The 14,631-nt window shown below is 66.9% G+C and overlaps 2 protein-coding genes across 3 annotated transcripts; both read left to right on the top strand.

Annotated features, from left to right (window-relative positions):
- Window positions 1-984: 984 nt before the first annotated feature.
- On the top strand, window positions 985-2,962 carry LOC111161765 (ATP synthase, H+ transporting, mitochondrial F1 complex, delta subunit). The gene is made up of 4 exons (XM_022525696.1): window positions 985-1,193; window positions 1,847-2,000; window positions 2,490-2,578; window positions 2,725-2,962. The coding sequence occupies exons 1-4, from the start codon at window positions 1,053-1,055 to the stop codon at window positions 2,845-2,847; spliced, it is 507 nt and encodes a 168-aa protein (XP_022381404.1). The 5' UTR covers window positions 985-1,052; the 3' UTR covers window positions 2,848-2,962.
- A 4,637-nt stretch (window positions 2,963-7,599) lies between these two features.
- On the top strand, window positions 7,600-13,946 carry LOC111161749 (midnolin). 2 transcript variants are annotated; one of them, XM_022525660.1, is made up of 8 exons: window positions 7,600-8,211; window positions 9,247-9,334; window positions 9,516-9,578; window positions 11,533-11,661; window positions 11,747-12,058; window positions 12,213-12,357; window positions 12,609-12,869; window positions 13,506-13,946. In XM_022525660.1, the coding sequence occupies exons 1-8, from the start codon at window positions 7,979-7,981 to the stop codon at window positions 13,781-13,783; spliced, it is 1,509 nt and encodes a 502-aa protein (XP_022381368.1). In that variant the 5' UTR covers window positions 7,600-7,978; the 3' UTR covers window positions 13,784-13,946. The 2 variants fall into 2 exon arrangements, with proteins under 2 accessions (XP_022381368.1, XP_022381369.1); XM_022525661.1 differs by lacking the exon at window positions 11,533-11,661 and having other exon boundaries at window positions 7,602-8,211.
- Window positions 13,947-14,631: the final 685 nt, after the last annotated feature.

Below are 14,631 nucleotides of genomic sequence, written 5' to 3'. Positions count from 1 at the left end.
CGGGGGTCTGGGCACTAGGTCTGCATCCTTCCCCTGTGTTGGCCACAGGCGCCCCCGATGCTGGAAGGCAGGCAGCTAGGATGCAGGCAGCCCCTGGGGTTGGGGAGCCACGGGGGGCAGCACCGCGTCGCAACGCGTGTGCCCAGACCCGGGCCCAGGAGTGACACCCCCTCCCCTGTGGCTGCACCCCTCGGCCCCTCAGCCAAGGCCCTCCCCGGTGTGGGCCCCGACCCCGTCCAACCCACACTCCACGTTTTGCCGGAGACCAAGATGTGAGCCTGGAGGCCTGGCCCTGGGCGCCACCTGCGTGAGCGCGGGGGCGGAGTGGTGACGTCAACGCCGCGAGCGAGGCTGCGCGAGCCGAGGAGACGTCAGCGCAGCCCCGGGCCGCCCGCGCACGCGTCCGTGCGTCAGCGGCGCGCGGGGGCGGAGGCCGGACGAGGCCTCGGTGCGTGTATCTCCAGTCGCCGAGTGCCCTCTGCCGGCGCCGTCGAGTATTGCATCCGAGCCGCGCCCGCGGCGCCCGGCACTTGTCCGCGCTAGATAGGCCCAGGATGCCCTTCCCAGCACGTCTGCGTCCGACAGTCGCAGCCCACCCCATCCTGGCCCCCAGCGCTGCTTTTCTTTGCTCTTTTGAGTACTTCGTAGCTTCCAACGTGCCATATGGTTTGCGTATTCGTCACACTGATGTTTGTTAAACGTCCCCACCGCCCCAAACCAAAGCCGGAATCTTGGTATTCCTCTTGATGGCTCTAGCACCTGGCATCCAAGGAGCGCCCCCAAAATCTTGAATTCAAGTAATCCCTGCTCCGCGGAGGCTTTTGGCACATACCCGATCTTACCCCGCGGCTGGCCTCTGGAACTGGAAGAAAACTACAAGCCCCAGCATGCCGCGCGCGGGGCGCGATGCATCGTCCATGTGCGCGGCTCGCTGGGAGTCGTAGTGCGCGCGTGCGCCTTTGCCAGGACTCCTCTTCCCAGAGGTCCCCGCGCGTCGTCCTCCTCGTCCTCCGTTTCCAGCGTTCGGCTGGAGTACCCCGGCAGCCGTCGCCATGCTACCCGCCGCGCTGCTCCGCCGTCCGGGCCTGCGTACCCTCGCACGCCAGGCCCGCGCCTACGCCGAGGCCGCCGCTGCTCCGGCCCCGGCTGCGGGCCCGGGACAGATGTCCTTCACCTTCGCCTCACCGACGCAGGTTCGGAGGCCGGTCTGGCTCGGGACCCCGCTTGGTCGCCGTCTCCGGTCCGGACCCGTAGTGTCCGCAGTCGGAGACCCCAGCCTTTGGGGTGTCGATCCCCATTTGTCCCGCTCCCTGGGTCCCTCCCCGGTGTCGTCCAGAATCCGGGCTCCGCAGCCTCCGGGTGTCCGAGGCCCCCAACCTCTTCTGGGATCCCGGACCCGCGCCCCTTCCGTCTCATTTGGTCCGGCTTCCGAGCCCCCCACCTCGGAGTCGCCCCCCGCACTCCCTCCCGAGCCCTACGCTCTTCCCTGTGGTGTGGAATCCGAGTCCTGTACAGTTTTCTCTGGAAGCCAACGTCCACGGACTCGACCTCCCCGCCCCCCCCCCCGCCCGCTCCGCATGTCCCACAGCGTCGGACACTCGTTCTCTTGGGTGCCCGCCCGGGTTGGTGCGCCCTTTGTGCTCCTGCAGCGTTTTTGTGTGGTCGGGCCCTGCGCTAGAGGTCGGCAGGGGGAGGCTGCGGGGGCCAAAGCCCCGGTCTCGCGCGGGGGGCGTCTCTGTGTCCGCCGTCAGTGTTCCTTCCTGCCTTTGGCCCTTTTCCTGCAGGAGAGCCGGTCCCAGCGCCGGAAGACTGGCCTGCAGTGACGCGCTCCGTGTCGTCTTTCCAGGTGTTTTTCAACGGTGCCAATGTCCGGCAAGTGGATGTCCCCACACAGACAGGAGCCTTTGGCATCCTTGCGGCCCACGTCCCCACCCTGCAGGTCCTGCGGCCGGGGCTGGTGGTTGTCCATGCTGAGGACGGCACCACCTCCAAATACTTTGGTGAGTCTGGTGGGAAGGGGCTGGCTAGGGGTCGCGTACTTCCCCAGGTCGGGTCCAGTGTCTGGGCACGGGTTTGGGAAAAGTAAAGGGCACAGAGCAGGCTTGGGGTTAAGGAGCTTGTAGGGAGGCGGGGCGGGGGACAGGGGTCTGACAGAGAGGTCAAGCCCAGTGCCAGAGGGGCCCCTTAGGAGGTGCAGGTCCCTGCATTCCAAGACGTGCCTCCACTAGCACAGCTGTGAGGCGCAGCAGGGTTCGAACCTGGCTCCCGCCTCCGTCCTCGTGCTGGCTTAGCTGATGGGCTGGTGGGTGTCCCCTGCGTCCAGCCTCCAGTGGGTGCCCCTGAGCCCCATGTGCGTGTGTCATTCTCTCCGGCTGCCTGTTTTCTGTGCTAGACTCTAGGGCTACAGCGTGGAGCCACTTTCCTGGTTTGGGGGTGATCGTGTCACCTGCAGGTGGGTGTGGAGGTCTCACGCCTTCCTCTTCCTGTAGTGAGCAGTGGCTCCGTCACAGTGAACGCTGATTCCTCCGTGCAGTTGCTGGCCGAAGAGGCCGTGACGCTGGACATGCTCGACGTGGGGGTGAGTGTCCCAAGGGAGACAGATGCACCGAGGAGGCCGGGGCTGTGCTAGAGATGACTTCCGGGAAGGGAACTCGAGTTTGGTGGAGGGGCCGGCACCAGGCTGGGGTCGCCGCTTGGCTCTCACCCATTCCCCGCTTCCCGCAGGCAGCCAAGGTGAACTTGGAGAAGGCACAGTCGGAGCTGTCAGGGGCCGCGGATGAGGCCTCCAGGGCTGAGATCCAGATCCGCATCGAGGCCAACGAGGCCCTGGTGAAGGCTCTCGAGTAGGCGGTGCGTGGCCCTGGCCAGCAGCGAAACCGAGGCCCAGAACTGGGCAGGGGGTGTCCCGGGCAGGCTGAGCCGGCTGGCAGGGGGCCGGTCTGACGGCGGGGGGGGGGGGGGGGGCTGCGAGCCGCCTGCGGGGCTTCTCCTGTGGCCGGAGCGGTCTCGCCAGAGAAGGCCGCCAGGGGGCAGCACGGCGCTAGCTTCCCGCCGAGAGCCCGCCGGGATCCCGCCTCCTCACCAGGGCGGGCAGGCCTGGTGGCTGGGGGTAAGCCCAGACACCTGCTCTGCTGTTTAAGGAGGGGCTGTGTCTCCCGCCCCCAACCTCATGTGTCAACCACCATCCCCCTGAGCCTGTAGCCCCTGCCATGGAGACCTGCTCCCAGCTGCCTCCAAGGGATGGCCTGACCCCAGCTCGAGCCCCCCATTAAAAGCCAGGGACCCGACTCGTGTACGCTGCTTCTGTGTGCTGCCTGGATCTCTGTCTTCAGGACCTTCCCTGGCCTTTGTCCCAGCCGTGTGTGTCTCTGCACGGGGATCAGGCGTTGAACACCAGCCTGAGGCTCCAGGGCTTAGAAGCTGGGGCCGAAAGGTCCTCGGGGGTCTGTAGTAAACTGGGGAGTGGGGTGTGCAGGGGGCATGGCCTGTAAAACCAGGGTAGGTGGTGGGCGGGGTGCCATCAGCCCAGGAGGGTGGGGATTGGCACAGGCTGCTGGCCGGGCGTGGGGAGACGGCAGGCAGGGGCGTGGCTGCCGCTCCAGGGCCAGGCCTGGGCTGCTGGACAGCCACCTGGGGCTCTGCCAAGTTTCAGGATGTGCCGTCTGCCCTGTGGGCTCCCCGGCCCGCCCCAGCCACGCTGGGAAGAGGCGGGTCCTGCCTGCTCCCACAGAGGCCCAGCCCTCTGTTCACCCGGCCTGTGGGTGGCCTGGCTGGCCAAGCGCCTCGTCCCTGGTGGTGTTGGCACCTGTGCCATCCAGGCCCCTGGGCTGGCCCCAGATGGGGTGGGGCTGCCGGGCGGGGGCAGCCCTGGCTCTGCGCAGCTTGTGTGCTGTTCCATTTCTTCTCGGTTGCAAGCATGGGGATGGCCCAGAAGCTGGCTCCAGGTGGCCCGGCAGGAGACTTTGGGGGAGGGGTCTCCTCACCCCCCTGCCTGAGCCGTGGGCCTGAGCAGGGCTGACAGGGGATTCCAGGGTGGTGAGTGTGTGGGAGAGCCTGGACCTTCCCGTGTGTCACTGGCAGTCTGGAGGTGACAGGGAGCCCCCCCCCAACCCCCGGGCATGTTGTCAGCACAGATGGGCTGTGGATTTGTGTGTCATGGTCCCGTGCGAGTGACTGTCCCCTGGCTTCATTGGTGCTCCATGTCGCGGGAGCCTTGCTTGTGGAGGCTTCTTAGTGAGCTCACAGCTATGGGGTCTTTCTTCCTGGGTCCCCCTGCTCAGGCTGTAGGCCGAGCAGCTAACTCTCCCCAGGCCAAAGGGTGTTGTGACAGCCGTGGGCTCACAGGAGCAGGCCCACCCCTCCCTGTTCTGGGTTTTGGAGTTCATGGTTACGCTTTGGGAACCGTAAATAACGCCACGGACAGGTAAGGCAGTGCGACCACAGCACGTTGAGCCAAGCTGCTGGACGGGCACCCAAACCAGCGGTCCTTCTAGCCGTACCCCTGTTCCTGAGAGGGTTCAGCCTCTGGCCAGGGACAGCTCTGAACATAGGTAAGATTCTTCGGCACAGAGCAGGCCTCCTGAGGGAGATGGGAGCCTTGGGGTGTTAGGGATGCCCACACCTGATGTGGGTCTGCAGGGACAGCCTAAGTTGCCCGGAGCCTTGTCCTGGGCTGGAGACACCCAGGGTGGAGTGGGTCATACAACCAGGAACCGGAGGTCACCACCCTTCGCTCGAGAGCAGGCTCACACAAGGCTTGTTCTTCTTTGAGGAAGGGGGTCCCCTTGGACTGCGTGTGTGCCCACACCCAGGGGCTGACTAGAGCACGGGATCCTTTAAACGGGAAAAGAAAGCAGGAAGTGGATTGACTTGGTGTGTTTCTTAAGTTGGACCTGTAGAGTCAGGCTGGGCCCATGGTCCCTTCCTGAGAGCGCTGTCCCACTCCTAAATGTGCATGGACCCTCAGGGCCCCAGTTCCGGGAGGACCAGCTGCTCCCCTGGTGACCTGAAGGGCAAGGTCTCACCCCCTCCGCAGATCACACAGCCCAGTCTGCCGTGCCTGTAAGTCCCTGACCCAGCGCCAAATGCTTGGCTTCAGGGCACACAGCTCCCTCTGCCACCCCCCTGTTCCTCCAGCAGCAGGGCCCTCAGCGGTGGCCCCATAGCCTCCTCTCCAGGCTCCAGCACTTCCTCCATCCCAGCCCCCAGTGGCCCCCCTCCCAAAGGTCTCCTGACCCTGTGGGGCTGGGAGCCTCTGGGTGTGGAGGTGATGGTGAGGGTGGGAGGGGGCAGGTCGAAGGCTGCAGGAACTTTGGGTGGGAGCAGGATGGAGACCTGGAAAGGAACACAGCCCTGGGAGGGGTGCCCATGACTAGGGTGGGGTGGAGGTGGTCAGGCCAGATACAGTGAGAAACCAGATAAATGGACAAGGGGCAGGGGAGCAGGAAGACTGAGCACCCCACACCACTCAGGGTCGTCCTCAGTTGCCGACCCAGAGCACATGCTGGGAGAACGAGGACTGGACCCAGAGCACATGCTGGGAGAACGAGGACTGGCCGCATTTCCACCTGCTGCTGTTTGCTGTCAGTTAACTGGTCTGTGAAATGGGTGGGGTGATCCTGCCCACCCCGGGCCCCCAGAATGAGCCGAGCTGGATTCTCCCCATCCGTCTACCGCCGTGGAGAACCGCGGAAACAGGCTCGGAAAGGTCACAGCGCGGTGGGTGGTGACTAGCTGCACTAGGCTGGCCTGGCGCAGGTTAATCGCTCCGTAAATGCCTTCTGAGGTCACCGTTAAGGGATGCAGGAGGCCAGGCTGCTGGGGCAGCTGGCTGGGGCACCCCCACAACAGGCAGGTGACTCCAGCCTGTTTTCCTGGACCGTGGCCTCTGACTCAGGCACCCCCCCCTCCCTTGCGCTCCCCCACACGGGCGCCCCCAGGCGGAAGCACCGGGCCTAGAGTGGCAGGAAAGGGGGCGGGGCGGGAGCCAACCTGTGCACCCCAAAACCCCGTCCTGGGGATCCGACCCATCGGCGCTGCCGTTCGTGACCTTGGGTTCAGCAGCATTTATGGAAAGACCCCCAATATACGAGGCGAGGCTTCGGGGTGGGTGGCCCAGAACCTAAGGCGCCCCAAGGGCCCCGGCCTGCAGGCAGGGGCGGGGGCCCGCCTGCGTCACCGGCCGCCCGGCCCTCCGCCCCCTGCCCGCCCAAACTCCACCCCGAGGGAAGGCGGTGCGGATAAAGGCTTGGGGGCCGCCCGCTCGGCCCCAGACCTGCCCCGCCACCGCGCTCTGTCCCCGGACGTGGGTACACTCGGGACTGTTGAGACCTTGGACCGGCCGCGTCCGGTGAGTGCGGGTGGGATCTCGCCTGACTAGTAGGAAGGCCCCACTCTAGGCTCTTAAAGGTGTCCCACTTTTCTTTGTTTTCGGGGCAGGCAGGGCTCGGGGTGTCTCCAGCCCTGGCGAGCCCCTCGGGTCGTGGGATGGGAGGGGCTCGGCGCAAGCAGCACCGCCCAGGCAAGACCTCAGCCCCCGCCCCGCCTACCGGGCAACTCTTCCTACCCCGCAAGTGACCTTGAGCAAGTTGCTGTTCAGCCTCAGTTTCTCCAGTTGTGCGGCCTGGCCTCCCGCCTTAGAGGCTCCAGACCCCTAGCGGAGGTTCCCACCTCGCCAGCAGTCCCGTAGGCCTCTCTCCCGCCCCGGGGCAGCTGCTTCGCCCCCTCCCCAGGACTTCAGGCAGCGCTCCCGGACGAGGCCGGCAGGGGGCGCGCTGGCGCTGCTGACTCACCGCAGCTCAAAGCGGCGCGCGCGGGCGCAGCCGAGGACGCTGCGTCACGTCACGGCTCGGGCGGGCGCAACTAGGGAAGCGGGCCGGGCCCGCGGGACAGGGGGGGGACGCGAGGTGGTACCGGCGCGGGAAGGTGCGGGAGGGGGAGGGCCCTCCCGGCACCGGCCCACGTCACCGCGGTGCAGGCCCCGCCCGCAGCCCCGCTCCTCCCCGGGACCTCACGCCCCACGGGTGGGGGACGCCCGGCGGCCGAACCTCCTGAGAGCCGTCCGGGCCCCGAAGCGCAGGAATCGCCTCCCGCTTCCGCTCGCGGCGGCTTCCCGGACAGACGCGGGGGGAGGTACCCCGGCTTCCTGCCCCTCCCGGCGCGGGGATAGTGCCCGCCCCCACGCCGCGCCGTCCGGGACAGGGACCCCGCGCCGCCGCTCCCCAACTCAACCCGATCCCCCTCGGGCCGCCTGCCCTTTGTTGCGGGCGGTATGAATGGCCCCCGGCGCGGGCGGGTGGAGCGCGGGGGCGGGCCGGAGCGGCGCCAGCCCCGCCCCCGCCGAGCTCCCCTTGGCCGCCGGGCCGGGGGCGGGGCGATGGGCGGGCCCGCACGGCCACGTGGGGCAGCTCCACGGCGCTTCTCATTGGCCCGCCCGCGCGGCCGACTGGGCGTTCGGCGCGCGGCGATTGGCCGACTCAGGGCTGGCGGAGTAAGTAGTGAATGGGAGGGGGCGGCAGTCCCGCCCCTTGGAACGTTGATACATTATAACTTTTTTTTCTTGTTACTTTCACCCCCAGATCTTTCAAGCGGCGGCGGCGGCGGCGGGGACGGCTGTTGCTAAGGGAGGGGACGCGCGGGGAAGCGCGGCCCGAGCGGCGGCCGACACCGAACGCGACCGCCTAAGCGGCGCCCCTTCCTCGGGACCCTCCCCCACGCCCAGCGTCCTTGAAAGGAGCCGCGAGTGCAGTCCCCACCCCCGGAAGGCGCCCCGACGAGCCAGAGCGACCCCGGAGCGCCACTCGGATTTTTGATTCTTGATTCACCTTCCGCTCCTGGGACTTTCTCGAAGGGTTCGTGCGCTTCCCCTAGGAACGACGAGGACCCCCGGTTCGGGGAGCCCAACCCCCCCGCACTGCCCGGAGGCGCGACGAGGATTGGCGGCGCCCAGTGGACCCCAGCCCTCCAGCGCGGGCCGGGGATGGAGCCGCAGCCCGGCAGCGCCCGGAGCTGCCGGCGCGGGGCCCCCGGCGGCGCCTGCGAGCTAGGCCCGGCGGCCGAGGCGGCGCCCATGAGTCTGGCGATCCATAGCACAACGGGCACCCGCTATGAGCTGTCGGTGCCCCCGGACGAAACGGTGGAGGGGCTGCGCAAGCGGCTGTCCCAGCGGCTCAAAGTGCCCAAGGAGCGCCTGGCGCTGCTCCACAAAGACACGTAGGTACCGCGCGCCGCCCTCGGACCCGCCGCCCCCTCGGGCCCCGGCCCCCGGGCGGGAACAAAGAGCGCGCCGCACGGGAAAGGAAGGGGGCGGCCAGACGGGGGGCGGGGGCGCGCCGCGCGCTCTCGGGCGCCCTCTGCTCGGCCTTGCCTGCCTCGGCCCCCTCCCCCGCCCGGGGTCGCTGCACAAAGGCTGCTGCGAGGGCGTCCCCCTCCCTCCTGGGAAGGCAGGAGTCCCGGGTCAGCGTGGGGGTCTCGGCAGCGGGGTTGGGGGGGCGCGGCCGCCTCCTTCTCTGCCTGCTTTCCCGCTGGCTTCCGCATCTGCTCGGTGCCCCCCCCCTACGTCTGGCTGTTTTCTTCCCCTACTTGCGTTTTTCTACCCCCCTTTGTTCTAACCACCGAGCACTCCCGCAGTCTCCCCCTCCCCCCTGGTATTTAAATCGCCTCCAGGCCGGGGAGCACTCCCCCCCGCGGGCCTCCAGGGACACACAGTGTCCATCCCCAGCGGAGGGGCCCCAGTGGGGGAGGGGCGGGTGGGGGAGGGTCTCCTTTGTCTGAGCCGCCGCGGCCTGCGCCGGGCGCCGGGGAGGGAGGGAGGAGGGGTAGCCCGGCACTGCAAAAGACCCTAAAGGCTAAGGTCTGTGGCTCCCACAGAGAGAAGCTCCGGGCCGGAGTTACAGGCAGGGGCCGGCCGTGGGGTGAGGGGAGGGTGGCAGAGGACCGCAAGGGTGCACTGCGCCTGTCGACAAAAAAGTGCTTTGTTGAGGTGCTGAGGTGGTGCCCCAGCCCAGAGTGGGGCTTCTTCCCCGAGGAGGTTTGAGCCACTTGCATGGGGGCCTTCGGGGCCAGATACTTGACACTCCCCCTACATACACACACATATCCCCCCTCTGGTTGGGGAGCTGGGAAGGGATAGGGGTGGGTAGAGCTCCCATATCTCCCCCAGGAACACAGCCCTCCCCCCTGGCCTGTGCTTCCGCCTCACCGCCGTGTCTCCTTGGCCTCACCCTCTCCCTTCCTTCCTCCCCCTAGCCGGCTCAGTTCGGGGAAGCTGCAGGAGTTCGGCGTGGGGGATGGCAGCAAGCTGACGCTGGTGCCCACCGTGGAGGCGGGCCTCATGGTAAATGGCTGGGGCACAGTGCCCCAGAGGCTCTGGCGCAGGCGGGCAGCCCCTTCCCCTGAGAGCTTGGTTCCCAGCACACACCCTGCCAGGGCGGCCCCGCCGGCAAGCAGCTCCCCCGCCCTGGTGCCCGGGCCCTCTTGCAGCCGAGCGCCCGCTCAGAGCGCCTTCTCTGTTTCAGTCCCAGGCCTCGAGGCCAGAGCAGTCTGTGATGCAGGCCCTGGAGAGCCTGACCGAGACACAGGTAAGACCCGCGCCGGTCCCTCTGAGACCAGAGGGAGGGCCTGGGAGTGGGGGGGTGGTTGTGCTCCCAGGAGACCCGTGGGGAGGGAGGGGACGCACCGCCCAGTCTTCCTGCCAGTTTGGGCTGGTCACCCAGCTTCCTCTTCCTCCTCCCTCTCCGCACTCACCACCTGACCTTGAGGGCCTTCTCTCCCACGGTGGCTGCCATGGAGGAGGGGGCTGGGCTTTCACAAGCCTGCCTGCCGGGGTGACCTTGGGCCTGGGGCCCCAGCCCTATACTGAGGAGTACTCCCTCCACAGCCACTGCGGTTTCCCCAGGGCGATCTTTTTTTTTTTTTAAACATTTCTGTGGGTGGGTGGGAGGAGGACTGGAGGGGCCAGCTTGGGTGACACTCCTTCCGGCTTCTTTGACCCCATTGTAAGGGGTGACTCCCTCCCCTTCTCCCTTTGGCCTTTGTTCTCTGCCCCAAAAGGGGGAGGGGGGCTCTCACCCCAGGGCCTTAGCCTAGACAGGATGTTAGGAAAATATTTAGCAACTGGCCAGGAGCTGAGGAGGAAGGCAGGGACTGGCCCACGGCCGGGTTCCCGGTTTTGTTGCAGCATTTATTTATTTATCTTTTTTTTTTTTTTTACCTCTTCCTTTCCTCATTTTTCTGGCGGCAGGGCCCTCCTCCCAGGAGGGTGACACAGGCTTCAGCTATCCGCCTGCTGCCAGGGTGGGGAAGCAGGCTGCTGCCCGCCCCGGCTAGGGGGTGGGCTGGGCTGGCCGCAGGAAACCTGCTCAGCGGCTTCCCTTCCTCCTGCCTGGAGGCCCTCGCCCCCTCCCCGACATGTAGCATCCTGTCCTCACCAGCTAGGTAGTGAGGAGGAAGAGGGGCGCTGGTGCTGGGTGGTCTGCCATCAGGAGGGCCGGTGGGCTACAGGCAGAGCTGGGGTCCCAGAAGCTGGGTGGGGGCCGCACTGGATTTCCCGGTGAAGATGGGAACTGAGCTATCGGCTCTCAGGGGGGCCTGCGGTTGGCAGGGGGGCCAGGGGTGTCTTTGGTTCACATCCGCCCCACAGTGCCTGCGTCAGGAGGCGGGGGGGGGGGGGCGCTGGGCGGAGTGACTGGCTCCCAGGGCTGTTGCCCCGCCTGGCACCGAGTCATGCCCGCCTGTTCGCCCTCCCCAGGGAGGAAGTTGCAGGGCGGAGGGGTGGGGGGGGACTCCCCAGCTGCTCTTGGGGAGCCACCCCAAGCCTTTCCTGCAAGGGGAGCTTCTGGACCCGGGGAGGGTACCCTGCAGACCAGGCTTCAGGGTTTGGGGGAGCTGCACACTGCCCGCCTTCCTCGCCGCCTCCCTGCGGCCCCCAAGCAGAGAAGGTTACGCCAGCCGCTGCCAGCGGAGGGCTGGGAGGCGGTGGTTCTGAGTCATCCCGGCCTGTGTCACTTCTCAGAAACCTCCACCCCCCCCCCCCCCACCCCCCCCCCCGGGGGGGCAAGCTCAGCACTGGCCAGGCTCCAGAGGAGGGACCCAGTCTGCACTGGGTGTCGGATGCACCCCCTGCCACCGCCACCCACCAGATCTGAGGGTTTGTGTTGGGGCTGCATAGAGGTCTCGTGGGACCCAGGCCTCAGAACCATCAGGGCCCCCTCCAGCAGCGAAGCCTCCCCCTCAGCCTCAGCCCCACCCAGGACAGATAAATATTTATCTTGAGAAAGCAAAGGTTAGGAAGAAGAATTTGTCCAGGAATTCCCGCCCACTCGCTGCCTGGGTGGCTTAACTGGGAGGGGGTCTGCGATTGACTCCCCTCTGGTGTTCACAGGCAGAGGATGGGGAGCTGGGAGGGTGGGGGTATTTGAGGGCAGCGACTGCTGACTGGGTCTTGCCCCCTCTGGCCTCAGTTTCCCCTTGAAAGAACCAAGCTGGCCAGGGAGGGCCAGGCCCCCCCATCTGACCCGCCTCTGTCCCCCACAGCCCCCAGTGGCGCCCGGGCCGGGCCGGGCTGGCGGAGGCGTCTTCCGGAAATACCGATTCATTTTATTTAAGCGTCCGTGGCACCGACAGGGACCCCAGAGCCCAGAGAGGGGCGGCGAGAGGCCCCAGGTCACGCAGCGTGGGGTGCCGGGGCTGGGCCGGGCTGGGGGCGCAGTAGGCTGGGGCCCTGGCGCTGACGGGCCCCTCTCTACAGGTCAGTGACTTCCTGTCGGGCCGCTCGCCGCTGACCCTGGCGCTGCGCGTGGGGGACCACATGATGTTCGTGCAGCTGCAGCTGGCCGCCCAGCACGCCCCGCTCCAGCACCGCCACGTGCTGGCTGCCGCCGCCGCTGCCGCCGCCGCTGCCCGTGGGGACCCCAGCATGGCCGCCCCCGTGTCCCCCTGCCGGCCCATGGCCGGTGCTGCCCGAGTCCCCCCGATGGCCAGCAGCCCTGCCCCCACGTCCCCCTCGCCTGTCACCGCCGGCTCCTTCCGATCCCATTCCGCTTCCGCCGCCTGCCCTGAGGTGAGTCTGGGAAAGGTGGGCTGTCCCCCGCCTCACGGAGGGTTGGGGGCTCAGAGCCCCAGGTCTACAGCCTCCAGGGACTGTCCTTGCTCCCCCCCCCACCCCCCCCCCCCCACCGCAGCTGACCTGCCTTCTTCTCCCCGGCATCCTGCAGATGGACTGTTCGCCCCCTGCCAGTGCTGGCGCTAGCCCCACTTCCACCCCCGGGGGGAGCCCTACCTCCCGCTCCCGCAAGCCTGGCGCTGTCATCGAGAGCTTCGTGAACCATGCCCCGGGGGTCTTCTCAGGGACATTCTCTGGTAGGTGTCGCAGTACCCCTGCACAGATCCCTGCCACCCAGAGGCAGCGCCTGGGTGGGGGTAAGATCTCACCCGTCGCCCCCCGGGGTCTCCTGGCCCGTGCCCCACCATACAGGAGGCTGTGGGCCCCCAGGAGGCGCAGGTCCCCGCGTGCTTGCTCCCACCCTGGGGGCCCACCTGTCTGCGCATGCGCTTCAGAGGCCACGTGTCCATCCCGCCCGCACTCACCAGCAGCCCCCCACTTCCTGCAGGCACACTGCACCCCAACTGCCAGGACAGCAGCGGGCGGCCGCGGCGTGACATCGGCACCATCCTGCAGATCCTCAACGACCTTCTGAGTGCCACGCGGCACTACCAGGGCATGCCCCCGTCCCTGACCCAGCTGCGCTGCCACGCGCAGTGCGCGCCCGCCTCACCTGCCCCGGACCTCACCCCCAAAACTACCTCCTGCGAGAAGCTGGCGGCTGCAGCCCCGGCCTCCCTGAGCCAGGCCCGCATGTGCAAGCCCCTGGGTGAGTGTCCAGCGCACCCCGCCCGTCCCTGGGCTGTTCAAGGCCCCTCTGTGCGTGGCTCAGAGCAGCTGACCCGCCGGGGGGCTGGGAGGGGGGGCGGCAGCTGCTGCTTGCCTTGCTCCGCAGGAGAGCGGAGAGAACGGAGCATGTGTGTTTGGGGCACAAAGTGTCCTTGTCCTCTCCCGAGGGGGGCGCTTCCTTCCCTCCCCCCACCCCCCTGCACTTTGTCCAGATGGCAGGTGGGGCCTCTGTGAATGGCCTGGTCTGATGAAGGAGGGGGCATTGCTGCTCCAGGGGTGGCTTGAGTCCCCCAGAGACCCAGCCGGCCCCAGGAAATCCTGAGCCCTGTGGAACAGTGTCACTGTTCTGCCTTGGCGGGCCTCCGGCCCAGGTCATGAAGGGGAAACAAAGCCACCAGCCTGAGGGCCAACGTCCCACCTGACCAGTGGGGCTGGCGGTGTGCTCCAGCACCCGCCTTGGCCGGGTCTTGCGGTGGACGGGGCCTGAGAAGCCTCCAGTCTGAGACACCTCCTGGCGACCGGGAATGCTGGGTGGTGCCTCATGCCGTGGGGATTGGGGGTTGTCTGGCCTCTCCCCCCAAGGGCCACAGGGCTCATGGTCACTGCCTCCTTTCAGGGGACCGGCTGCGGCAGACAGAAAATCGGGCCACCCGCTGCAAGGTGGAGCGCCTCCAGCTCCTGCTCCAGCAGAAACGGCTCCGCAGGAAGGCCCGGCGGGATGCCCGCGGGCCCTACCACTGGCCGCCAAGCCGCAAGGCCGGCCGCAGCGACACCAGCGGTGGCGGTGGGGGCAGCGGGCCCAGTGAGGCCTCCGGCTTGGGCCTCGACTTCGAGGACTCCGTTTGGAAGCCGGAAGTCAACCCTGACATTAAGTCAGAGTTCGTGGTGGCCTAGGAACCACGTCCCTCGCCCGGCCACCTTGAGCGGAGAGTCCCCTGGGCCAGCCTGCGCGCGGGAGGGCAGGCAGTTGGGGTCAGGGCAGTGGGAGGCCCCTCCCTTCCTACCAGCTTCCTTCTGGTTTTTGGGTTTTTTTTTTGTTGTTGTTTTTGTTTTTGTTTTTTGTTTTTTGTTTTTTGTTTTTTTTTTTCTTCAGTTTTTGGGGTTTTGGGGGGGTTTTTTTTTTGTTTGTTTTAATTTCCATTCTTACCATGGTTTAATGAACTCTCCGTGGACTTGGTTCCTGCCTCCTTGGTTCAGCTCACACTTCCCCACCTCTTCCTCCCGTGGTGGCTCCCGTCCTCGGCCAAGCCGGGCCCTCCCCGCCCACTTCCCAAGCTCCAGAGATGTAGCAGTCACTCCAGATGGCCGAGAGTGGGACGAGACGAGGAAGCCGCCCCCACCCCTTCAGGTTTAAGTCAAAAACGTAGATGCCTCATGATGCACTTTACAGACGGGCAGGGCCAAGGAGGGAAGGCCCACTGCAGCTGCACCCTGGCCTTCAGGGTGGCCGGCAGGCCCCACAGCCACTGGAGACCCGCTGCGCTGCCCCTGCGGCCAGGTCTCCTCCACACCTATGCTTTTTTCTCTTGGTCTATTTTTCCAGGAAAAAAAGAGGAGGGGCGCTTCAGTAGGCTGGCCCCAGCCTGCCTCTGGGGTTCAGGTGGAAGTGTGGGGCCCTCTCCTAATAGGAAAGGGAGGGAGGGGGACAGACCAGCCACCAGCCTTTGCGTCCACGCACTGTGCCATCTCCCCTGGCCCCACCCCCTTTTTGCTCTGAGCTTGGGGTATTTATAGACTATTAA

This window comes from Enhydra lutris, unplaced genomic scaffold, assembly GCF_002288905.1.
Source record: "Enhydra lutris kenyoni isolate GAN:26980312 unplaced genomic scaffold, ASM228890v2 scaffoldscaffold86, whole genome shotgun sequence".
NCBI lineage: Eukaryota > Metazoa > Chordata > Mammalia > Carnivora > Mustelidae > Enhydra > Enhydra lutris.
This window is presented reverse-complemented; position numbering and strand designations above follow the sequence as displayed.